A 24,248-nucleotide genomic window follows, 5' to 3' on the forward strand; every position below is an offset into this window, starting at 1 on the left:
CCCGGCCCACAGTAGCATAGCCACACTGGCCTGGCCTTCACTTGAGCTTGTTGGACTGCTCCCCTGTTCCCACCTCTGGACTTTGCATGAGGTGTTCTCTGCCAGGAATACTCTTATTTCTGCTTTTTATTTAGTACTCAGCTTAGAAGCGACCTTTTCAGAGAAGGCTTTCTTGATCACCTATTCCAAAGTTACCAGTTATTCTTATATTCTTTATATCGTAGCCATTATTATTATTTTACTATATCAATTTGTTGTTTTTCCCCACCACCAGCACCACTTGAATGTAAACTCTAGGAGAAGACGGGCTTCATTTCACAACACCTAGCACTCAGAACTATGTCTAGTGCACAAGAAATAATTAAATGTTTAATGAGTGTATACATAAACATGAATGAAGGGGAGGACTAAGAAACCTGAGACAGAAAGATGATTTAGAAAACTATTATAATGTAATAATCAAGGCAGAAACCAATGAAGACTTAAATTTCATAGAAGACTTGTAATGTGCTGTCTGTGCTGTTGATGATAAGTTCATTCTTTCTTTTTTTTTTTTTTTTTGAAACAGAGTCTCGCTCTGTCGCCCAGGCTGGAGTGCAGTGGCACAATTTCAGCTCAGTGGAAGCTCCGCCTCCCGGGTTCACGCCATTCTCCAGCCTCAGCCTCCTGAATAGCTGGGACTACAGACACATGCCACCACGCCCGGCTAATTTTTGCGTATTTTTAGTAGAGACAGGGTTTCACCATGTTAGCCAGGATGGTCTCGATCTCCTGACCTTGTGATCTGCCCACCTCGGCCTCCCAAAGTGCTGGGATTACAGGCATGAGCCACAGTACCTGGCCCATTACTTCTCCATTTCTAAAGATGCTTCCCTTCTTACTTGAGGATCATAAATTTCATACTGTAATCTAGGGATGTGCCTGGAGTTAAGCACAAAGCCACCTTTACATTAAATCAGCACAGTGACTAGTTTTCAAAAATAATTAGCTGCCCTCCTGGCTCTGCGTCCCCTAGCTTTATTTGACAAATCCTTCCTTTGGTCTCCCAAGCAGTTGCCAAAGCTAATTCCCAAACAGTTCCCAAACTGTTGCCTAAGCTGTTACTCAGAGCTCATGTCTACGCAGGAACAAAACCAGACAAAAAAGGTGGAGAGAAAGGAGACTGCAAAGAGGGGGAATGTCTGGTATTTGTCTTCCATCTGCTTCCCCAGTCTTAAGTCTTGCTCTGCTCTATTTTCAGACCTGGGTACGTCGACCTGAGGGTGCTTTCACGGCTTCCTTACTGGAAGAACCAGCTGGAATTCCGCTGCCCACCAGTGTGTTCACATTGCCTGCCACTCCCTCCCACCCTCAATCCTGACAAGACTTTTATACTTTGCAAAAAGCAATATTATTGGCTGGGCACAGTGGCTCACGCCTGTAAACCCAGCACTTTGGGAGGTCAAGGCAGGTGGATCACTTGAGGTCACGAGTTCAAGATCAGCCTGGCCAACATGGTGAAACTCCATCTCTACTAAAAATACAAAAAGTTAGCCAGGTGGGCGTGGTGGTCTGCACCTATAATCCCAGTCACTTGGGAGGCTGAGGCAGGAGAAGAGCTTGAACCCAGCAGGCAGAGGTTGCAGTGAGGTGAGATGGCGTCACTGCACTCTGGCCTGTGCAACAGACAGAGCGAGACTCCATCTCAGAAAAAACAGCAATATTATTAACAAAACTGCCCTACATTCACTTCAAAGGAGGTCAAGAGAGAGACAAAACCACAAATCAGGCAATGAAGAACTTGTTTTAATTCAATCTTAAGCCCATGTTTGTACGAACCTGGAGGCTAATCTGTATGCTCACTCTGAGAGTGCTGGGTTATTAAGGTAAGTGATCAGGGAACTTATTTCCAGGAAACACTTTAAGTAAAATGTTGTACAAGACTGTGGACAGATGTTTGGGTCCCAGAACACCAGGTACTTCAGAGGTCTTGGGGTACATGACTGTCCAGATACCTGGGCTTAATTTTGAGACATGGATTTTAGAATGGCAGAGAATGTTATGTTTGACTGTAAGCCTAGATGAAGACACTCAAATATCCTCCAGGACAATTATCAAAAACAGGGGTGACGGACTGTAAACTAAAAGAGCCAGGTTTCGGCTTGATAGCCAAGTAAAAGATGTAATTGCTTTTGGAAGCTGTGTGAGGTCAATTCTCTCCCACTCCCCACAAGAGCAGCAGATAGGAACAGGCAAGAAGCAAGCAGTAGTAGCAGCAGGTGGTAGGAAGAAAGAATGAAGTGTTTCATTTCACCAGGAGAAGGGGTAATAAGGGACTATCATGCTGCAAAGCAAAGAATATGGAACCATTATGATGCTTGACATCCACATAGCAAGAAGCCTCAGCATTTGGGGGAAGTGAGATTTGGGAGGAGAATATAGAACGGCTTGGCATCCTAATAATCCCCATGTCTATGAATGCCTAAGACCCACCCGTCTAATGACAAGCTTGGAAAGGCCTGGGAAAGTAAAGTTCACACAATCACATATAAAAATGTCAACACTTTTAGTGGACATCATTAAATTTAGTAATACACATCTAAGTTTTCTAAGAAAAGTTTTCAAACATTTTTTCATTCTGACTTTCCATATCAGGGCCGTTTACATCATCCCCTTAGATATAAGGCAGGGTGAATCTTGGTGCAATCATAGAAAAATGGCAATATGTCCCCTTTATGTGAGAGGAAGTCAACAGGATAGGAGATCTAGAATAGTAACAATAGTGACAATAATAATGCTATTTTTAACAGATGTTTATTTCTTAGACTGTTGAATCACCTTCTATTCCATAGAACAGTTACATTTCAGGACACATTAATGCCCTCCACTTGAATATAATCATAGTAATCATGTTCAAATGAAGGGTTTCTCAAAGTGAAGTCTGCATACCCCCTGAGGACTTGATCCCAGATGTTCATTCCAAATGCAGATTCCAGGGCTCTCTGTCCAGAGTTTTATTTAACCTGCCTAGAGGAGACCCAGGTATCTTCATTCTATTGAGTTCCTATAGAGATTTCTGACACATGCCAATTAGATTAAGAAATCTTTCATAATTTGTAAATTTATTTATATATGAAGCTTGAAAAACAGTAGAAAAATGAAATCTAAGTTGTATATAACGAAATGCTTTTGTGGAGTGAGGTGATGAGGAACACAGGGTAAATAAAGTCTAACAATAAATAAAAGCATATCACGAAAAACCAAACCTCCCTATTATCCTATCTTCCAGTCTTCTTACACACAGGAAACTATTATTAGTGTCTTAGATATCCTTTGAGAAATACTTTATGAATATACCAATGAACAGCTCATATATATATATGCATATCCCACGAGGGGAAATAAAAAAAGAATAGTGGCATACGTTAACACTGTCCTGTCCCTTGCTCTTTTTCATTAAATATATTTATAAGAGATAATTTCATAAGAACACATAGAGATTACTCTCATTTTTAAAATAGTTGCATGTAATTCTCTAATAAAGGATACATTTTATGACATACAGCTCTAATAAATATAATTCACTTATCTAATTCACTGTTAATATATATTTAGGTTGTTTCTTGCATTTTGTGAGTACAAACAATGAATGATACCTTCCAACCTTTCAAAACTACTGCTCCAAGTGATGATAAGGAGAAGGATAAATCAGTCTTTCAGTGACCACAGGAAAGTGTCATGGCCATTGGGTGATATATCTGACATTCTCTGGAATGGCTGGTACATACTGTAGTACACAAAAATGTTGACCTACCACATCCCTCCATCTTCCTCTTTACGTCATTTCTTTGCCTTCTACATCTCTTCCTTCTATCTTTCAAGATATAAAGGAACTTTTTCTCTCCTAAAATTCTACCCCTTTAAACTACCCATCTTTCTTTCATTCTACTATTTTCGTTGTCATAAATGTGCCTTAAGTCTCCCACCTGATTGAAGGTTGCTGCAGGACAGTAGCTCATGCCTCTCCCATGGTGTTTACACTCTTTCCCTCTCTACAAAGAGAAGTATGGTCATCCAATATGATAAGCCCTATATAAGTGTAAAAAATAAAAACAATAGGCCGGGAGCAGCGGCTCACGCCTGTAATCCCAGCACTTTGGGAGGCCGAGGTGGGCGGATCACGAGGTCAGGATATGGAGACCAGCCTGCCAACACAGTGAAACCCCGTCTCTACTAAAAATACAAAAAATTAGCCGGGCTTGGTGGCGGGCGCCTGTAGTCCCAGCTACTCGGGAGGCTGAGGCAGGAGAATGGCGCGAACCTGGGAGGCGGAGCTTGCGGTGAGCTGAGATCACGCCACTGCACTCCAGTCTGGGCAACAGAGTGAGACTCCGTCTCAAAAAAATAAAAATAAGAATAAAAATAAAAAATAAATAAAAACAACAGTGAACACTGATCTACTGATTTAAAATAGCTCTTTTAGATTCTAAATAACATCTGGGATTCTAAATAATGTTTGGATGCCTTTTTCTTAAAAGATATTAGAAGCCATATAATTATATTGCTGCCCTGTCTGACCCAATACTAATACACTAAACACAATCACTTGCATTACATAAACTTATAGAAGCCTGAGGTGTGCATCATGTTTTAGAGTCTGCAAAAGACTTCCATAGTTCTAAAGCTAGGAAATGTTCAATCCATCTTAATACTCTATTTAAAAATAATGCCTTTTGAACATCTAAACATGAAATCTGCTGTTTTACGTGTTTTTCTTTACCAAAGAATCATATATATCTTATTCCACATATATTTCTTTCTTTTGAATGACAGTTTAAATGTAAAACAGCTTAAATTAATAGCTACCTCTTCTGCTTTACTTTTCCCGTATGTGAAATAACTTAGAGTTGGTAGGCACTCTGTTTTAATAAGGAAGCAACCATCAAAAATTAGAAAAGAATTCAACACAATAAATTTTCTTGGCAAAATAATATATTAGCTAAATGGTTTTTATTAAATCACCTGTTCAACTGGCCTCTGGTTTAAGTGCTACACAATAAACGACAAAATAACCCTTTGCAAAAAATTTTCAGTATTCTGTCATGTAGTTACAGATTTCAGAATTTTTTCCTGTCAGTTTTATGCTCCATTTCTTTACAAAACTGACAGGAAGCTGACAAGGCAAGAAAAGTTAGAAAATGTGGCTGCTGGTGAAATTTAATAGAATGTTTCCTTTGGGGGAATAAAACATGTATTCTAAGTGCAGAAAAATATAAATTAGAACTTTTAGGAGTTAATGATTTTCCCTAATGAAACTGCTGACAGTTATATTCAAGCTCTGGCTTTTACTTGCTGTATAACCTTGGGAAAATTAGTTACCCTAACTGTGCCTCAGTTTTCTCATCCATCAAAAAAAAAAAACCCCTCACAGAGTTATTGTGTAGGTAGAATGAGCAGTTATGTGTAAAACACTTAGCATGGGATGGCATTGTAATTCTAATAATAATTGTTTGGATTCACATGGCTCTCTTATGTGAGGATGAGGATTAAATAATTCGAGGCAGGTGGATCATGAGGTCAGGAGATCGAGACCATCCTGGCTAACATGGTGAAACCTCGTCTCTACTAAAAATACAAAAAATTAGCCGGGCGTGGTGGCGGGCGCCTATAGTCCCAGCTACTCTGGAGGCTGAGGCAGGAGAATAGCGTGAACCTGGGAGGCGGAGCTTACAGTGAGCCGAGACTGCGCAACTGCACTCCAGCCTGGGCGACTGAGCGAGACTCCATCTCAAAAAAAAAAGAAAGAAAGAATAATATTTTAGAGTCAACATTTATAAAAAAGACAAGAGTTGTATAATGATACTGCTATATATTAAATCTTCAATTTTCCAAATAGTGTTGCAAATAAGCATCAAAACTTGACAATAATTGTAATAGATAAACATCAATAGAGTTTAGAACACACTTCCCCAAAATATGGCACCTTGGCAGTTGAGAAAACAGCAGAAACAGGAAGATCACTCTCACCTTCTCTGGACCTTTCTTCTGGAACCATGTCATAAAATCTAGTAAGGACTTTCTGATCTTCCCCTGAAGCAAGTCATAAGACCATGTAAGAGGTGCCCTCTCTATACTCAGAGGAAAGGAGACACAGAGGTGCCAAGAAGAAACTGAACAAACAGGCTTTGCTAAGTTTCCCCCAGTTTACTATGGTTAGATCACAAACTTTCGTCCTCCTTTCATATTTCTCCATGACTATCCAATCTTCATCAAACTTAGCATAAAATTACTCATGTTTGCCAGCTTCTTCAGGTCTTCATTTCCTTATGAAGGCTCCTGTATCATATAAAACTTATAGTCATTAAATTTATATGCTTTCCTCTGCTTCATCTGTTTATTACAGGAACCTCAGCCATGAATGCAGAATGGGTGAGGAAAATATATTTTTCCTTCCCTACAATCTATATGGAAAGACTATTTAAAGAGAAAAGAAGAAAAGAATGTAAACTCATTACCCCCCTGGTTTATTGCAGTCTTTGCCATTCTGGATCTGTCTATTAAAGTGTTTTCTTCTAAGTTCACCCACAGCTCAAACACTCTCCACCAATTTAACTTTTCCAACAATCCATCTTATCTGGTTTCTCACCCAACCACCCACAATCACTGACAGCTTCCTCCTACACACAGGAAAAGTGCTGGTGTCTTCCAAAGGAAGTAGACAAAAAATGCTACAGCTTTGAGATAAACAATCAGAATTGCCTTGGAGCCATGAGGAGGGAAACTAAAGGCAAGACAACTTCAGTTTCGTATGGTGCAATTCTTTCTAGGAGAATATAACTCTCCTCTACCTAGACAACAGGAAGCATACACACTTATATTTTAAGTAAAAGAAGGAGGTCAGAAAGTGATGGACATAGCGGGCTACAACTACAGAAACAGGAGAAAGAGAAAAAATTAGGAGACTGTATATGAAAAAGAAAGGTCAGGCCAGGCACAGTGGCTCACGCCTGTAATCCTAGCACTTTGGGAGCCCGAGGCGGGTCGATCACGAGGTCATGAGATCGAGACCATCCTGGCTAACACGATGAACCCTGTCTCTATTAAAAATACAAAAAATTAGCCAGGCGTGGTGGTGGGCGCCTGTAGTCCTAGCTATTCAGGAGGCTGAGACAGGAGAATGGCATGAACCCGGGAGGCAGAGCTTGCAGTGAGCCAAGATTGCACCACTGCACTCCAGCCTGGGTGACAGAGCGAGACTCCATCTCAAAAAAAATTAAAAAGGTCAGCTTAGGAAGCAAAGTTCTCAAATAACATAATTAACACAGCTAGTCACTGACCAGCCCAAAAGGGGAATTGTAATTCTTTCACGTCTTTAAAAAAGAAAACCCCACTGGCTGGGCGCAGTGGCTCATATCTGTAATCACAGCACCTTCGGGAGGCCGAGATGGGAGGCTTGCTTGAGGCCACAAGTTCAAGACCCTGGCTAACATAGGGAGACCCCCCCATCTCTATTAACAAAAAAGAAAATTAAATAAAAATATTTCCTGCCCCCCCAAAACAGGACAATATATCATGGCATCAACAGGCACATTGACTCTACTGTCCCCGGTTAGCAAGTTATCATGCTTCACTTGTGAGAAGAAACTGATAGCATCATTTGCTTAAAGCACAATGATATTTAAATTTAATCGTAGTCATTTAAGTAATAAACTTGGTTCTATGTTTACTTATGTGGTACTTAAATTTGTTCTCAAGAAATCATGCTTTAAGGTTAACATTTAAGAACTCTGGTCATGAAAGGACCATTAGCTGCTCAATGAATCAATGGCCTGGCAACCATGTACTATCCATAGAGCAGGCTTGCCTGAAGCTTCTGCTTCTAGATGAAGGGGTGTGTGAGGAGCTGTTAGTGTTATGCTGACTTTGAGTGGAATGCCACTATAAATCATAATCCCTATCTTCAGTATATACAGGTAGATAGAATTCGGGGACAGTGCTTTTCTCAGTAATAAAGAAAAAAATATATTTCATCTTGAACCTCAGAAAGAGGGTCAATGGATGAACAGCAGTTACATTTTCATTTTCTATATACCTCTCAGGAAATCAAACAAATAAAAAAATGCATTTGGAAACTGTCTGCTCAAATCCTCTATTCTCTATCTTGTCTGACAGAAGGGAAACTCCTTGCAGGCACAGCTGTTCTGCCAGAGACTCAAATCTGAGCACCATAAATCCTCAGTGTAAGTTCAAGAGAAAGGCTAATGATAAAGTTTCCTGTGAAAGTACTACTGAAAAGAGAAGTCACATTTTTGTTCACATTTAAACTCCCATATTGTCCAACTGTGTGCCTACCTTCCACAGAGTATATACTCAGTATTTATAAAATACCTGCTGATATATATAAAATTCAACATTTAGTTGAATAATGAGTATCCTAGCTTTAGTATCCTAAAGCATTGTGAAACCCTTGCTGCTCCGAAATGTGTCGGGTAAGTTTCCTTCCTGATGGGGATGCAAACACTTTCCTTCCCTCCCTCATCTCTGCCTCCCCATTTGCAGACACCTGCTGTCAGGAGGATTTCCCAGAACCTCTCCTCCCTGTGGAAGTCCTGCCGATAAGAATGAAGACCTGCAACAATTACCCAGTCCCGGGACCTTGGCAGCAAACTCCAGACCACTACATGGGCAGAAAAATGTTGGCACTTTCTTTATTCTCCCTGCAGGCATCAGCTTCTCTTTCCTAGACCCCTTAAGGGCTATGGACCAACACAGGCAATTCCATTTTCAAGGCTAACAAAAGGCTGAGCTCTAGAGGAATAGGTCATTTGCACTTCCCTGTTTTCCTGCAGGCACTTGTTTTGTTCCCCAGAGCCAGGATGGAATTGACAAACACCTGGAGGCCAGAGAGAAAAGTTTCTCATTGTACTGCTCTGCAAGAATGTATACCCAGCTATTTCAGCATAAATGTCAGATGATAGTGATAAAGATGATAATAACTGAAAGAATTGTTGCTATGATTTTGTCATTAAACTGTCAAGAAAAATGGTCAATATTTTTATATGAAGGATGGAAGAGTTTGATATTTTAAAAGTACACTGTATTCACCTTCAAGAACATCACGCATTGTATATGGTGTCAACTTTCTAAAAACTGAATTGGTGGCTAAACATTCCTCTACTGTTTTATATTAGACCATTTTTCTAACTGGAAGTCCACATTTAAACATTTCTAAGAAAATGATCTATTTTTGGAAATAATGTTTTATGTTTTGCAGAGATTGAGAGAATGATTTAGAGGAAGGTTGTGGACAAACTTTCTCTGGCAGAATGTGCATTGGAAATGGCTGTCTAGCTCAAAACAGCCCTTTTAACTGCTCCCTTCCTTCATAGGAGTAGGTCACCAAAGTATTTTTGGAATTCATGGTCAACCAGGATAGATATTCAGCAGTAACCAGTATGGCTACACCAGTGGTACAGGATGATAGATGCTCCCTCAAGCCCCTTAAGTCAGTCTCCTGACCTCTCCATGACCTGGAAGGTAAAGGAGGTTAACAACTGGCACCGCAAAGGTCTGTAGGCTTCCTCCTGCTCCAGCTGACTACCGGGCCCCAGCAGACATAGACTAGTAAACGGTCTCACTATCACTCTGGCTCCAACCTCTTAACAATGCTGAATTGAATCACAGATACACACCAGAATAAAGCTGGACCCTCAGATTCCCAGTTCCAGAAAACTGGAATGACAATGGACTAGAGAGAGAAATAGGAGATCTGATCCTTCAACAGAGGAAAACCGCCACAAATGTACAAAGAGATGCAGCGAAGAGGGAGTGAGGAAGGGAGTGGGAGACAAAGATTTTGAGAGAGAGAGAAAGAGATGGGAATAGAGTATTCTGAATGCCAACAATTACCCATTTTTTCTTTTCCTAGAGGTTACTGCATTACTGCTTGTTATGGAGTCAATTATGTCCCTCAAAATTCATATGTTGAAGCCCTAGCCCACAATGTGACTGCATTTAGAGACAGAGCCTCTAAAGAGATAATTATAATTAAATGAGGTCATACGTGTGGACCCCTCATCTAATACAATGGGTGTTCTTACAGGAAAAGAAGAGACACCAGAGTGCATGCACACAGCAGGTGATGTGAGGACACTGAGGAGGCAGCCATTTGCAAGCCAAGGAGAGAGGATCAGGAAAAACCTAACCTACTTGCACCTTGATTTTGAACTTCCAGCATGTAGGACTGTAAGAAAATAAATTTCTGTTTAAGTCTGTGGTATTCTAATACAGCAGCCTAGCAGATTAATTTCTGTGGGTTCTGAGAGATAACAAAATGTCATGAAAATAACCACCACTTCCTTTGCTTACCTTGGTTGCAATTGGTTTCTGTACTTGTATCATAAAATGCTAGCTACTACATTCCTATAAACATTAGATTTTAGGTTTTCTAATTTCTAACTCAAGAATCCAGAGTTAGAAGGTAAATTTAAACTGGAATTCTTGATGTAATGTTTTTCAAGGATCATTCAACTGTGATAATGAATCTAAAATATATTCTGTTAAACTGACATTTGTTGTTTTCAACAGTCTGAGCCTGGAATCAAATGTTTTCAGAAAGGCCTCTTTCCTGTAACTTGGTACAAATATAGGCACATTCTCAGACCAACCTAGCCTCAGAAGAGATATACTAGCCAAATTTCTGAAGTGAGTGGCAGTTTACACATTTCTCTGAAGTGAGGTGTTGTATTGTTCTGGTCACAGGAAAAAAAAAAAGATTCATGCGTTGTTCCACTTAAATAGGGTATCTTTATTCAGACCTAGTTACAGGGCTTGTAGTTTTCCACAGTTTATGAGGATACTTCTGCGTTCCTTCGGGTGACAGCCTGAAGCACGAATAAGGGAGCTCTGCTTCTTGTCTAATTAGTTATGCCTTTCTATGTTTGAATAAACGGCCTACGTCTGCCAGTGCACACTTAAAAGTAGTATTCCTAATATCACCCTGAACAGGACTATGCGCTCGAATAGGTACCTGTGTGGCAGAATGATGTGGTGTTAAATAAGCCTATATCCTCCACAGTCAAAGTTCAGGCAGGCCCTTTTAATAAAAATGGACAAGTGGAATTCTAGCCGACTACATATTTGAAGAGTGCATTTCATGGTTTAGTACAAGAACCTAATGTGCACCAAGATGATCGGTAAAATTCTCATTGAAGTATTCTATGGGATCAAGCCTAAAAAGTATCCATTTCAACTACAAATCTACCAAAGGCTAAAATGGCAGTGTTAAGGTTGTACAACTTGAAAATAATATAATCTGACAAGACCATTAGTACAAGCCTTTCAATAATAAAAATAAAGATATAGGCCCCCAAATAAATAGCATCAGACTAAAACTTGTGTCTCTTTCCACATAAGATGCTACTTCATCTACTATTACTATATAACCAATGTAGATTAATAATGACCATACAACGTAAGGAATAATAAAAATATAAGTATATCGTGTATTCCACACAATAATCCAATACAGGTGACATTACTCTCATTTAAAAGATGTGGAAATGGAACCACAGAGAGATGAAGTAATTTGTACAAGGCCACAAAATTACTTGTTGAACTAGGTAGCCAATCTAAGTCATTCTGACATTAAAATCTCTGTGTTCTTAATTCCTTCACTCTACTGCCTTTTCTAAGTGCTGAGAGTATAGTTTGGATGAGAAAAATCTGAATATCTAAATCCTTTTACAAGCTGGATCAGTAACTGGACATTTGAGCCTGGTCTAATTTCTTTCCTTTCCTGGGCGTCATTTTCTTTTCTTTATCTATTAAAAAAAAAAAAAAAAAAATGGGCTGGACTTCGCAATTCCTTCCAGGGAGAACATTTGGTTCTGTTCAACCTCAAGTCCAGAAATGGCAGACTCCCAGCAGCCCCAAATTCATGTAATCTGCACTTGCCAATAACAGTGATTCATCCTGTGTATAAGTAAATGAAATTCAGGGCCAGGCATCGTGGCTCACTCCCAGCACTTTGGAAGGCCAATGCAGGTGGAGCATTTGAGGTTAGGAGTTTGAGTACATGAAATTTGCTTTTTATTCCTCTGTACATTGTTTCATATTAAATACACTAAGCATTTTGGGAAAAAAAGTTATATACCAAATTAATTTGAGCTCTTTCATTTTATGGAAAAATGCATGCTTTATCTAACTGGATGCTTTATAAAAGTATTTATGTGAAGTTTAACTATAGTCCTGCAAATTGAAAAAGGAAACATTTTCTCTATTGCTTTAGTCTTTATACCTCACAGTCCATCTGTTACCACAGCACTGACTGTGATGTCACAACTGCAATTAGTTACACTCAGAGACAATCAGGAAAAATGCCAAGGGAGATGGTGCCCAGGCGTCAATAACTTGTGATTACTGTACTACTTATGAAATAGAAAGTTCAAATTCAGGAGACCTGCTTTCAGGTTGTCGTTATGCCACTTAGTAGCTATGTATCCTTAGGCAACTCATTCAATAGAACAATGATTTATGAGCTTGATTTCTTAAGCCAAATGGTTTGTGTTCAAATCCTCGTTCTGCTAGTTGACATAGGCACACTAGTTAACTTCTCTGTGCCTCTGTTCTTTACCTATAAATTGAGGAACTATGACTGCCTATCTTCAAAAGGTTGCAGAAAGAATAAAATATTATATTATATAAAGCATTTATCAAAGAGCCTTCTCCCTACTAAGTGCTCAGAGTTTGCCTTTATAAAGTATCTGTATTTTGAGTGAGTCCATTGTTAGGTAAAGTTCTACGTAATAACTCTCTGAGTTTCTTCAGTGTTAAAAATCAGGAAACAATTGCATGTACTTCATAAGACAGTTATCAAGACTAAATGTGGGAACCCAGAGAAAAGTATTTTGTAAGCAAAAGGCACTAAATTATCATTTGGTTAACATCTATATTTTGTTATTGTAAGATGATCTTGTATTAATTTAAAAATATTTACTAAGTGCTTGGAATATAAAAGGCACTGGACCAGGCATTGTGGAGAATATCAATCAGATATGGATTTTATGGTAATACAAGAATATTGATACCTCTAATATAGAAGATAATGAGTACCAAACCAATACTCTAAATGGAAGTCTTTGAGGTGAACATTGAAGAACAGAAAGATTTAAACATGGGGGAGGGAAGAGAAGAAGAGGAAAAAAGGAAGCATCCCTGACAAATAGTATCACAAAAAGCTAGGAGGTGAAAAAATACAGATCATGTATGATAAAAAGTGAGTGGTACAATTTAGCCAGAGGAGAATATGTGAAGGGATGGAGAGAAGTAATGAGAATGAAGCTACATAATAGAGTGTGTTATATATAGGAAGAACAACCACCACAATTTAGATGAAAAGTTATAAGGTATTAAAAAAGAACAGCCTTGGTAGAAAATATATAGAAAAGGATTAGATAAGTTTGGTATTCTTAAGCCTCTGCCATTATTATTCTATGTTCATGTTTCAGGGGGTGGTGAAGGAAGCCTACTGACTCTCACATCAAGTTCACATTCATGAATCTGAACTTCAAAACCTTTTATAATCTGTCCCAGAAGTCCATCTTTTGTCACACTCCTCACCAACTCTCTTGGTTTCCTCTGAGGCCATAAAAAACACCAGGTCCCAATTTCTTGAGTTGGCTATTACTAGCTTCTGGTTTATTTTCTTCATCTTCTACCTATCTATGCCAGATTATAACCCATCCCTAAATCTCATTTCCATCAGAAAGCTTTCCTTGATAATCTAAACCATATCACTCTCTTCCATCTCTACATACTTTATTGCATATCCATTTCATCAAATGGCAACATGGAAGAACTATCACTGACCTAGGAATAAAATGACAAGGGTCCTGGCAGCATGTCTTCTCTTTGATTTGAGGCACGTTATTCAATGCCACAGGTTCCGTCCTTGGTAAAATGAAACATTTGTGAATTAGCAAACTTTAAAGTCATTTCCTGTCATTCATTCAACAAATATATAATGAACATCCACCTGTGCTGAGCTCTATCCCAGGTGCTGAGGATACAGAGGTGAAAACAAAACATCTATCTATCTATCTATCTATCTATCTATCTATCTATCTATCTATCTATCATCTATCAGCTACTATACTATAATTGCATTCTTTTTTTAATTTTATTTTATTTATTTATTTAATTTTTTTTTTTTTTTTTTGAGACAGAGTTTCACTCTGTTGCCCAGGCTGGAGTGCAGTGGTGTGATCTCAGCTCACTGCAACATCCACATCCCAGGTTCAAGCAATCCTCAAACCTTGGCCTCCAAATAGCTGAGATTAGAAGCATGCACCACCACACCTGGTTAATTTTTGTATTTTTAGTAGACATGGGGTTTCACCATTTCACCATGTTGGCCGGGCTGGTCTTGAACTCCTGACCAAATGATCCACCCGCCTCCGCCTTCCAAAGTGCCAGGATTACAGGCGTGAGTCACTGTGCCTGGCAACTATGATTGCAATCTTATAATGTAGTGGTTCTCAAAATTGAGCTTGCATTAGAATTACCTGGAAAACTTGTTCAAAGATTTCTCTGTTTCTGATGCAATAGATTTGGAGTAGGGCCCCAAACTTTTAATTTCTAAGATGTTTCCTGGTGATGCTGATGCCACTGAACCAAGGACCACATTTACAGCCCTTCTTTTCTGGTAGACTATTGTTTTCACTGCTGTATTGTCAGTGCTTGAAATAAATATTGATGGAATGAAATAATAAATTTGAGGCACTTAGTTAACTGATAAAGGGGGATATATAATGATTTTATAGTTTAGAAGGAAAATCGCAATTTTACTGAAAGGTAAAGGAGTTACTATAATCAGAAAGGTACAAGGTATAAGCAAGGTTTATATCCAAAGAAAAACAAAATTACTTCTAACCTAGGGGAAAGGGTAGAAAGGTCATAGAAAGCTTTGTGGAGTAGTTTATTTGACCTATTCCTTGAAGGACCCGTACACTTATTTCAAAAATGCCTGTCATTACTCAAAATATTTTTAGTTCTTGTCTTTGGAATTTGCCTACTGAATCTATAGTGAATCTTTTCTTTTTTCCTTACACTCTATAGTGAATCTTTTTTTAAAAAATTCCTTCAAAGTGTATAGAATTTTTGTATTCTGATGTAAGGTTTGATATTTGGAATTAGCTAAGCATGATATTTTTGCCAAATCTGGTCAGGAAGTTGGGTGATTTTGTTGCATAATCCTGTTCTTTGTTAAAAATAAAGTATACTTTTCAGTTAATGTACCGATTTTCTAGTATGACTTACAAATGAAGGCCCAAAGCAATTTCAGGGTAGAAGTTCAAAAATCAGTCTGAGGCCAGGTGCAATGGCTCATGCCTGTAATGCCAACTCTTTGGGAGACTGAGGCAAGCAGATCGCTTGAGCTCAGGAGTTCAAGACCAGCCTGGCCAACATGGTGAAGCCCCGTCTCTACAAAATGCACAAAAAATTAGCCATGAGTGGTGGCACACACCTGTAGTCTTTACTTGGGAGGCTAAGGCAGGAGAATTGCTTGAGCTCAGGAGGCAGAGGTTGCAGTGAACCAAGATCACACCATTGCACTCCAGCCTGGCTGACAGGAGTGAAATCCTGTGTCAAAAAAAAAAAAAAATCATTTTGAACAATGGATTAAGTTTGTAGTTTCTGAAAGTGATTAAAGGACAGTTTCCATTTGGCCATAGATGCTCTTGTGTGTTTGAAATCAGTCTTAATATATCTGGTATCAATCTATTGAAAGAATCAACATCTGGACATACTCTATACCATGTACACTTTTCTTCAGAGTGTATGCCATGCTATAAATATCTAAAATTTAAACTTTATGGGAATAAAAAAGCAGTATAAAAATGGATGTTCTTCCAAGTTAGATCTATAAAAAAATATGTACTGGTACCAGGAAATATACATAGGTTTATCTGAGCTCTTGATTTGGGGCCATTCAGTTAACAATAAGTATTAGTTTATGTGTTCTGGGCATGGAATTACATGGTGGGTCACACTGGTCCTGTATGAACGGGGGGCATGACAAACCATTCTTCTAGTTTGGAATAGTGGGACTAAAGAGAACATGGAAAGCCTGTGACTAAAGCACACTCTACAGTCATAACTTCCCCCTTCTTGTTTGTCCCATAGTCCTTCAGCTACTCTCTGTTCACCCAGTCTTCATGTCCAGGGTATCTTCAGTAGCAGATCAGCATGTACTAGAATAGTATATTAATAGTAAATTAATAATGTTTTAAAAACCTTTACCTCAAACCTTTTAATAGAGTGTACCAAATTTAGTTTGGTCTGATGTAAATGAGAAAATCTACTACCAATCCCTAGGACCAATGATTCTCAAAGATCTCCAAACCAGCAGCATCAGCATCACCTGAGAGCTTATTAGAAATGCAAATTCTCCAGACCTGATAAAGCAGAATCTGACTTAACAAGCCGTGGCTCAAGGTGGTTCTGATACATGTGAAGAACACTGGTTTAGACAGTATCAGCAGTAAAGAAACTCTGTCAAGCTGTGCAATCTTCTGTGAATTTTGCAACATATTATAATACCCCATTACCATCTTCATGATTACTACATTTAATACACACAATTACACACATATTCAACTTGTAAGTTACCCTTGACAGAATGTGTATAAAAAAGGTATGCCTTCTCTTTGTAAAGTGATGGTATAGAAGGAAGAAAAATAAATTTGTCTTTAGTTTTTTGAAATGATACTATCCTTAACCCCTCCCCTTTTGTCCCCAATAAAAGAATCACACTGGGGAAACATTGCTAGCAGGTGACTATTCCGTTTCTTTGATATAGCAGGAAAATCTTATTAGGTGATGTAAATGAACCTTGTCACTTGCAAATATAAACTGTCGCGCATCTTGGGTGAACAGCTAAGTGCAGAACCGTTTCAAAAACTTGAAGGTAAATGGATGTCTTATTTGCAGCTAAACCATCATACTCATGTCAAATCTATTCATTGGAATAGGATACTGAAGATACATAATACAATATTTTTGCTGAAATTTAAAAGTTTCATAATCCACTTAAGAGGCATATTTCAGAATAAAATAATTCTCTGTTTTGGAATTGAAGCACAGGCTTGGAGCAGTCCAGTCCACAGAAGTATAATGCAATCTATCCATATAATTTTAAATTTTCTAATAGCCACATTTAAAAAAGTAAAATGAAATGAATAACATTAACTTCAAAATAATTTTTTACTCAAATATATAAAAATATTACATTTCAACTTATAAAAAATATAAAATTGATGAGCTATTTTACATTTTTTTGTATTTGATCATTAAAATCTTTCATGTATGTTACATGTATGGCACACCTCAACCGGAATGTTAAATTTTAACTGGAAATACTTTCTTTTTATTTATTTTTATTTTTTGTCTTAGTGTTCTTCGAAATGATTTTTATTTAGAACACAATTTATTATTGCAAAAGTAGATTCTATATCCAAGTTGTTCTAAATACTAAAAAAGTTTTCCAGTAGCTTACTGAACATTAGTTTTTATATTTAAATAAAAAATGAGATTTAAAATTCAGTTCCTCAATCACACTAGCTTCATTTCAAATATTCAATACACGTAAGGCAGTGTAGAATTGGAGCTATGCGAGACCAAGCTGGGTTAGAATCCTGACTTTGCCTCTTTCCAGCTGCTTGTCCTTGGGAATTTACCTAGCCCTCTCCAAGCTTCAGTTCTAGCTTCGAATTGCAGGCGGGGAAACCCCACACTGAATATGTTTTAACTCCTACCTGCAAAGCTAACAGCAGAAGACAAACACCCACTATTTGTTTTTCCCTTCATGGAAGTGGTGGACTCACTGCATGATATAATAAAAATCAGAACCAATCAACATAGGGATAGTTAAGTAAATTTCTTTATTCCACACTCTGAAGCCATAAAATACTAATAACTAATTAATCACTAATTTATTTAATCACCAATTAATATTGAAATCGGTTGTTATTAAGGAAGAAAACCGTAATATTAGGAATAGCACGACTGCTGCCCGTGTGCTCAGGTAAAACCTAGAAGGGTCTGCCACCCATCCATTAACAGCGGTTATAGGAAGCAACAGAGTGGGGGCAGGGCCCAGCCGGCACACGCTTCAGTTTATATTTCTTGTCAGTTAATTTCCAAAAACGTTTTTCTAAAAAGGAGATATAATACTGTTTTAGTTTAAGGAGCAAATCTCAAATGTGCTTTGAAACGACTACGCTTTTCCCTCAGTCTGGAATGTGATTTTAAATCTAGCTTAACTATACTATAATAAAAGGCCACATGAAAATACTTTGTCAGAACGAAAAACACGCCGCCTTAAATCCGCTTTCGGTTGGCGGTTTCCCGCCAGTGGAACGGAAGCAAAACCGCCTTTGACGTCAAGGGAGGAGTCCCCTCCCGGTTACTACGGTGAAGTCTATGCGGCCATCTTTACTGTGGTCATTTCGTACCAGGCGTGTCGTAGTGGGGCTGTTAGAGCCCCACAGAAAGTCAGCGGAACGTAAAATGGGAAAGGAATCATGCGACTCTGTAATAAGAAGCTGACAGAACCACGAAGGATCAGGGACTGAAAGCATTAGATAAGTTGTTAGTGGGATGCAGGTTCCACAGGCAAGCGGAACGATTCAAGCGAATTAGTAAAGTTTCTGCCCGGATCTTGAAAGCCGCTTCCGTTGCTCAGCGGAAGTGTCGGTCGCAAGAGGACAGACGCCTCGAAGAATCCGCTATCGGCTGTCTGCACAACCGGAATCATGTCGAGTTTGGCGGTGAGAGACCCGGCAATGGATCGATCACTGCGTTCCGTGTTCGTGGGGAACATTCCGTATGAGGCAACTGAGGAGCAGTTAAAGGACATTTTCTCGGAGGTTGGTTCTGTTGTCAGTTTCCGGCTGGTATACGATAGAGAGACGGGAAAACCCAAGGGCTATGGCTTCTGCGAATACCAAGACCAGGAGACCGCGCTTAGTGCCATGCGGAACCTCAATGGGCGGGAGTTCAGTGGGAGAGCGCTTCGGGTGGACAATGCTGCCAGTGAAAAGAATAAGGAGGAGTTAAAGAGCCTCGGGCCTGCAGCGCCCATTATTGACTCACCCTATGGGGATCCCATCGATCCAGAAGATGCCCCTGAATCGATTACCAGAGCAGTAGCCAGTCTCCCCCCGGAGCAGATGTTTGAGCTGATGAAGCAGATGAAGCTCTGTGTCCAAAACAGCCACCAGGAAGCTCGAAACATGTTACTTCAAAATCCGCAACTGGCTTATGCGCTGTTGCAGGCACAAGTAGTGATGAGAATCATGGATCCAGAGATTGCTCTGAAAATTCTGCATCGGAAGATACATGTCACACCACTGATCCCAGGCAAATCTCAGTCTGTGTCTGTCTCTGGCCCTGGCCCTGGCCCTGGCCCTGGTCCTGGCCCTGGCCCTGGGCTCTGCCCAGGACCTAATGTTCTGCTGAACCAGCAGAATCCTCCAGCTCCTCAGCCTCAGCATTTGGCTAGAAGACCTGTGAAGGACATTCCTCCTCTGATGCAGACTCCTATCCAGGGTGGAATTCCAGCTCCAGGGCCAATACCAGCTGCAGTTCCCGGAGCTGGTCCTGGTTCCTTAACTCCTGGAGGAGCAATGCAGCCCCAACTTGGAATGCCAGGGGTTGGCCCAGTGCCTTTAGAGCGGGGACAAGTGCAGATGTCAGATCCTAGAGCTCCTATACCTCGTGGACCCATGACTCCTGGTGGTCTGCCTCCTCGAGGACTGTTAGGAGATGCTCCAAATGACCCACGTGGAGGGACTTTGCTTTCAGTCACTGGAGAAGTGGAGCCCAGAGGTTATCTGGGTCCACCCCATCAGGGTCCCCCCATGCATCATGCCTCTGGTCATGACACTCGTGGCCCTTCCTCACATGAGATGAGGGGAGGGCCATTAGGAGATCCCAGACTGCTAATTGGAGAGCCCAGAGGCCCCATGATAGATCAAAGGGGTCTACCTATAGATGGTAGAGGTAGTAGAGATTCTCGAGCGATGGAGACTCGCGCCATGGAAACTGAGGTCTTAGAGACACGTGTAATGGAGAGGAGAGGAATGGAGACCTGTGCGATGGAAACCAGAGGGATGGAAGCAAGAGGCATGGATGCAAGAGGATTGGAGATGAGGGGCCCTGTCCCCAGTTCAAGAGGCCCTATGACTGGTGGAATTCAGGGTCCTGGTCCCATTAATATAGGGGCAGGTGGCCCTCCTCAGGGACCCAGACAGGTCCCAGGCATTTCAGGGGTGGGGAATCCTGGAGCTGGTATGCAGGGTACAGGCATACAAGGAGCAGGCATGCAGGGAGCAGGTATACAAGGAGGAGGGATGCAGGGGGCAGGCATACAAGGAGTCAGTATACAAGGAGGAGGTATACAGGGGGCAAGCAAGCAAGGTGGAAGCCAGCCTAGCAGTTTTAGTCCTGGGCAGAGCCAGGTCACTCCACAGGATCAGGAAAAGGCAGCTTTGATCATGCAGGTTCTTCAACTGACTGCAGATCAGATTGCCATGCTGCCCCCTGAGCAAAGGCAGAGTATCCTGATTTTAAAGGAACAAATCCAGAAATCCACTGGAGCTTCTTGAAAGGTTTTAGAAAATATTTGGCTGTAGTCTCAAAGTTTATTCTGTAGCATGGAGAATGGGTGCAAAAAGCTGACTTCTGCATCCCCACACTTGGATTAGGGTTTCCCTCCTCCTAGAACCTAATCTTATTTTTTGTTCTTTTTCTTTCTTTCTGTTTTCCTTTTTTTTAATTGAGGGTGGGGGGAGGAGGGAGTGCGTCTGTTCACTTTAAGTTACTTTAAAATAACTCTGAACATGATTATATTATGCCAAATAAGATTACAAAGAATAAGCAGCAATATTGAAATGTCTACAGTATGTTAACTACATTTTTTAAATGTCGAGTAAAACTTTGCGAAAACTGCTCATAAAGACTAAAAGTTGACCTGTTAAAACGTTAATGTACTAAGATAGTTTTAAGATTTTTGGTTGTATAACAAAATAAAAGTTTACCCAAAAGTATAAGATACATTTTTTGGTAAACCACTTAAAATACAAAATCCTATTTTGGAGGCAATAGGATAAGCATTGTCTTAGTATTTTAGAATTATTTTTGAAACAGAGTTAACAGGATAAGGTTACACTTGTGTTAGAATTGTTTTTTTCTAAAGTTATGTTACCTGAAAAATAATCAAGGAGTGCACCTGATTTACTGTTGCTTCATTTATCCCATCCTTCAGAGACCAGCAAGGTTCTGCCAGGCCCCAAGCATCTGAGCATGATGATTTTGCTGTGACAATTCTAAGATCAACCAGGTTACTTAAGTCTGCTCTGATGAAACCCAATCTCTCAATACCTTCCTATTTCTCAATAGTCTTTAAGCCCTAAATCTGAGTCAGTAATTCTCTAAAAATCCTTCCCAAAAATCAGTGTCTAGGGACCAGTTGATCTAGAGTTATAAATGGTATTTGACTTTTCATAAGTAGTGGAAGGTTTCACTAAGTAAAGATCTCAGTTTCTTAGTATCTGACGTTTGTATATAGATGGTGTCCATTTGCTCAACCAGACAGGAGTTAACTTGTATTAGAATTGTTTTTTCTAAAGTTATGTTACCTGAGAAATTAAGGACTGCACCTGGTTTAATGTTGCTTCACTTATCCCACCCTACAGAGACCAGCAAGGTTCTGCCAGGCCTCGAGCATCCAAGCATGATTTTGCTGTGACAAATCTAAAATCAACCAGGCTACTTAAGTCTGCTCTGATGAAACCCAATAATCTCTCAATACCTTCCTATTTCTCAATAGTCTTTAAACCCTAAATGTGAGTCAGTAATTCTCTTACATCCTTCCCAAAAATCAGTGTCTAGGGATCAGTTGATCTGGATGAGTTATACATGATATTTGACTTTTCATAAGTAGTGGAAGGTTTCACTAAGTAAAACTCTCAGTTTCTTGGTATCTGGCTTTCTTATACAGATGGTGTCCATTTGCTCCACCAGACAGGAGTTAAAAACCTTTAGACTAAAGAGCATTTAACATGCCTTTTAGTTTTCTTATTTCATAATCTACTTTTCTATCATTAGTCATCTTACCAGGAATAATCAAGGCCCAGGTAGGTAGAAGTTTTTATATAGCCTGAATACTCACTTGACTTACTGCTCATTTTACTTTTTGCATGGAATACAGCCATTTAGTCCTAATATACATACCAATGAGACAATTAAAAATTCGTTGGAAGATGGAGCTTATCACATTGTGCTACTACGACTTTATTTTTTCTTGAAAATAAAGCCTTGAGGATGTGAACATAAATGTTGGTATCATAAAACAAGTAGTAATAAAAGCATAAATTATCAAATATCAGGTGATCTTACTATGGAGAAGAAAAACCAATATCTAGTTACAGATGAAAAAATGTTTAATACAAAGAGCTGAAAATGTAGAAATTGAGTTATCTTCCCTTTGCAAAATTTTTACACTTTAAATTAGTAATTCTTTGTTTGCAAGGTTTTCATCCCTATGCTGTTGTTTTCTACTACCTCTTTTACTCTTGTTCATACTGCTACTTTCCCATGTTTCCTATATGCTTCCCCTATATTGGAGAGGATAACTCGCCTTTACATATGCGATAGTTATGCTTAATACTAATTCACAGAGTTGGCTCAATCACTTTTGAGATTCTAGTTGCTTTATCTCAAAGCTTTCACTGAAGGGCTGTAACTGAAAATTATTAAATGTTAGTCTTTAGTCAAATCTCTGCATTGTTTAATGCAGAAAATAAAGATACAATTAAGGCTGACGTTAGTATCTGATATGTTTATTTTTAATGAATACATTATACAAAAGTCTTCCATTCTGGATATACATGGGGCCTGATTACCTTTTGTTTTTAATGAAAAAGGCAGAACTAATGAAATTGCAGGAATGGATGGAACTCACTTAGAGCCATTATCTATATAGTTTGACAGTTGAAATAACTATAAAGATGTGCCATTTTGTGGTTGGTATAAGCAACATCTTGGCGATAGTCAGATATTAAGCTTATGTTCTCCAGAGAGAATTCCTCTGTATTTCAATAGCACCTCGTAGCTATCTTCATTACTGAAAACATTAGTTATATTGCAGTGCGCTTTTTACGTCCACTCCCACAAACTGAACACAGGGACAGCCTATCTCATTCCCATATTCACAGATGGGAAAAGGACAAAATATTTTATTAGAGTTACTAGGGGGCAGAATCCCATTAAGAGCACATATGCTGCCTTCATAAGGGTTTAGATGCAACACAGAACAAATGAGCTATAACAACTATTTCCATTTCAAAAAACAATTAGAAATAGGTTATTAAAAACAATCACCTCTACTCTGTGAAAGCTAAGGAAATAGAGTCTCCTCACTTCTGAATCACTGAACATTCCAATATTGATGTAGAAAGCATAGAGCCTTATTTCATTTGATAGTAAAGAATAAAGCAAGCAATATTGCCACAATCAGAATCTTTTATGTGTTTTACTACACAATCATTGGTTATAACCCCTCACATCCTGAATTTTCCCTAGGATGTGTAGACTAAAATAACATCACCAATTCATTCATCATAATAGTTGAAGATGACAGGGTGAAATAGTGATTTGCTAACGCTTCTTTAAGGCTTATCCTCTTGGGCAGTACATGTTTTTTGGGATTATGAAATGATCAACTTTAATCAGTGTCTGCCCATTAGTCCTTGCCCTCATATTACTGATGATTAATACCAAAAATATGTTTTAATATTTGCTGACTTCCTAGGATTTTGGAGTATTTGATAAGATATAAGCCAATGTGAATCCCAGTCAAAAGTAGACTTATCTAAGTAAGATGATGTTTGGCTTTTCAACTACACTTTTCAGAATTTTAATGGTAGAAAAACATTTAAGAAAGAAAACCGTTAACATAATCACAGCTTGCAGAGCTTCTTGTTTTTCCATGCTGTGATGGGACATTAGCTAAGCACACAGAACATAATTTCCTATGGTGTGTCAGGCCTTTCTCTTAGGTCTGATGAGGTCTAAGGATAATTATGTGCAACAACCTACTGTGGCAGAGAAACTGAATTATCAGTTACATCTGAGAGTCTTCTCACAAAACAATGTCAGTCTCTCACTGCTTTATATCAGCTAATCTCTAGACGGACTTTCCTGGT

General features: G+C 39.2%; 2 protein-coding genes across 4 annotated transcripts in view; one reads left to right on the forward strand and one right to left on the reverse strand.

Moving 5' to 3' along the window:
* Window positions 1-24,248, reverse strand: part of PRKG1 (protein kinase cGMP-dependent 1) — a 1,413,735-nt gene that overhangs the window by 572,346 nt on the left and 817,141 nt on the right. The gene's annotated exons all lie outside the window — the stretch shown is intronic.
* On the forward strand, window positions 17,906-22,865 carry CSTF2T (cleavage stimulation factor subunit 2 tau variant). The gene has a single exon (XM_004049426.5). The coding sequence runs from the start codon at window positions 18,795-18,797 to the stop codon at window positions 20,646-20,648; it is 1,854 nt and encodes a 617-aa protein (XP_004049474.4). The 5' UTR covers window positions 17,906-18,794; the 3' UTR covers window positions 20,649-22,865.

The sequence above is a fragment of the Gorilla gorilla genome, chromosome 8, assembly GCF_029281585.2.
Source record: "Gorilla gorilla gorilla isolate KB3781 chromosome 8, NHGRI_mGorGor1-v2.1_pri, whole genome shotgun sequence".
NCBI lineage: Eukaryota > Metazoa > Chordata > Mammalia > Primates > Hominidae > Gorilla > Gorilla gorilla.